Genomic DNA, 2,621 nt, shown 5'->3' with positions numbered 1-2,621 from the left:
TTGAAGCAAAAGCAGGAGGACAACGATGCCGATGCAGGACGGCTGGATGCTTCGGGCACCGAATTCTCGGAGTAAATATTCCTCCTGCACTGTTCGTTCGATTCCTTCCTCCGACACGGGCTACTCTCTTGCGTTATTGCTCTTGTCTCAGTGACTCCCGCGGAATCGCATGGGCCCTACGGCACGCCGAGATGGACAACGATCGGAAGCGAATCAACACCATTATGAATCGCAGGATGTACAGAGACCCCAAGAAAGCTGCACAAGGGTGAGCATCTTCCCCAACACTGGTATGTCATCTGTTCCATCAGGCCTTCATGAGAATGATACTCACATGCACTGCTGTCTATCACCGAAGCTCTTGTAGTTGCGTTCCAGAAGTTACTGATACTTGAGATTTGGTGTATGGAGTCACACTGCATCAGTGTGGTTTTTTTCTCCACTGGAGCGTGCCTTTTCTCTGTGATGAAGGTCGAACCCCCTCCGATAAAGAGAAGCACAGGTATCCAGAAAGTTCATTGCGAAATGTTGACTCGGAAAGTCGACTTGAAACTCGGGAGGCCATAGCACCTCGAGCGGCTCCTGGCTTAAAAAGAATTCCCTTGAGGTTATATCTACTTGGGCTCGTTAAATAGATGCCCCAACCTAGAATCGAACCTTAAACTTTCAGACCTTCAACCTCACGCTCTCCCAACTAAACCATTAAGAATTCGAGTATTTTGAACCGAGACCGTGATACCATCTCATCTACTGCTACCGATCCCGTCAGTTATTTCTGATGTTATCGTCAGGGAGACCAAAAGAGTTTGGCGACTTTCTTTTAGATTGGAATGGCATCCTTCTGCTTCTAGTTGCAAGACTCATTGTCTATCGTATCCGCAACTATACTATATGCCCAATGAAATACCCTACACTCGATTAAAAGGAGCAACACGGTAGAGCTTAGACTCTCAGAGGGGTGAATATCATTGAATGCCACTACAACTCAAATCTACTCTCATAATGGAACAGGCCAAAATATACACACTCCACTAGAAAAAGTAACACTCCCGTGCAGTGGACCGCGACCTTCCGAACATTATTTGACTTGAAGTCAAAATCGGGGAGGCCGGTATAATTACAAACTATATGAGAGGCAATGGGCCCAGCCAAGCTTCCAGTGGACTCTAATAGAGCTGTGCAGAATGCACCGAATACGCCGGTGTAACTCACAGTAACACAAGCTAGAAGGATGCCTCGAACAGGATTCGCCAGTATCTCCTTAGTGAAGTGATGGACGTGTGCTAGTGTGAAGAAAACGGGACCACAGAGGACGAGGCGCCACGGGAACGATATGGAAGCCTCTTGCAACAGAGCATCGCAGCAACCGCGGAAAACGAACTCCTCGGTCACTGGAGCAATAATGAGAGCTCGGGCCACTTGCCACTTATTGAGATTCCCTAAGCTATTTCCACCATACATGAGGGGACCCGCCATCAAAGTAAGCGTCAAAATAAGGCCGACCGCAGCCGATTTGAGAGCAGTTGAAGGATGTATAAGAAGGTCTAATACTTGTATACGATGGTCAGTTACGGAGCTAACGATGAAATAGCTGATGAGAGAGGCCGATACAACGGACAAGGATCGTAATTGGATGACGTCGGTGCGATCTCGTGTCTTGGGGTTGAGGACGTCGGAGTGGAGCCCTAGTAAGGGCCAGATATATAAAAGGCCAACGAAGAGGCCGCTGCATACGGAGCAGTAGAGAACGGCAGTCGTTACGGCCAACATGATAAGTAATCGGAAGCTGAGTTCACTTGAATGTCCTCCTTAACAGCGTGGCACGGTGAAGTGACCGAATATGACGAGTGAGGGAGCGTCAAATGATGTTGGACTGTCGTAGAGCTCCGTAATATACCGACATAGCGGAGGTCTAGAATTCGAAAGTGCTCCAGATCAAGTGCAGTCGCGCGCGCCATTGTGATCGATTAATCATCGTGCTACCTCCCGTAGACTTCCTGTGCATAACTCGATTATGGGTAAGCTGACATTCATCGGTCTAGGGCTAGGTGACCCGAAAGACATCTCCCTCAAAGGTAGTGCCAGCGTTGACTGTTTGTAAGACGTACTTGGTCATGTAGGGCTGGAAGCACTGCGGGAGGCCGACTACGTTTACTTGGAGAGCTACACTAGCATCTTGGTCGGCCAAAAGCCTGATGACTTACGAAAAGCGTAGCAACCGTTTGTTCTGTCGTTGCGGCCCAGCTAAAGTGACAGATACGGTATCGATGTGCCCTTCATAGAGGCCGATCGCCATCTAGTTGAAGGCGGCTGTGAGGAAATGCTGCAAAGGGTAGCTCTACGTGGTAGAAAGTAACAATGGTTTAACCTGGTGCTCTATAGGCTACCGAAAACAACGTATGCTTTTGTGTTGTTGGAGATGCGTTGTGTGCGACTACGCATACGGACCTGTTCTTGCGAGCTAGAGCTAGGAACATCGAGGTTGGTATTTCACTATGTGTATCGCAGCATATGTTAACTCAGGTGTCGGTAGTTCATAATGCCAGTATTATGAACGCTATAGCTTGCTGTGGGCTCCATCTGTAGTAAACGGGAGGAGGATAATAGTGAATGCTCAGATT

General features: G+C 48.3%; 2 protein-coding genes across 2 annotated transcripts; one reads left to right on the top strand and one right to left on the bottom strand.

The window, feature by feature from the left end:
- Window positions 1-978: 978 nt before the first annotated feature.
- Window positions 979-1,770, bottom strand: Pmar_PMAR018866 (CAAX prenyl protease, putative; the record flags this gene model as incomplete). The annotated part of the gene is made up of 1 exon (XM_002768921.1): window positions 979-1,770. One exon carries the CDS (start codon window positions 1,768-1,770, stop codon window positions 979-981), a length of 792 nt encoding a protein of 263 aa, XP_002768967.1.
- A 244-nt stretch (window positions 1,771-2,014) lies between these two features.
- Window positions 2,015-2,582, top strand: Pmar_PMAR018865 (diphthine synthase, putative; the record flags this gene model as incomplete). Its single annotated transcript, XM_002768920.1, has 5 exons — window positions 2,015-2,075; window positions 2,121-2,211; window positions 2,257-2,332; window positions 2,383-2,481; window positions 2,524-2,582. Coding segments are annotated over 5 exons (386 nt in total), but the record flags the coding sequence as incomplete, so codon positions are not given.
- Between the last annotated feature and the right edge of the window lie 39 nt (window positions 2,583-2,621).

This window comes from Perkinsus marinus (assembly GCF_000006405.1).
Source record: "Perkinsus marinus ATCC 50983 genomic scaffold scf_1104296966782, whole genome shotgun sequence".
NCBI classification, from domain to species: domain Eukaryota; phylum Perkinsozoa; order Perkinsida; family Perkinsidae; genus Perkinsus; species Perkinsus marinus.
The sequence above is the reverse complement of the archived record's forward strand: the minus strand, read 5'-3'. Positions and strand labels throughout refer to the sequence as shown.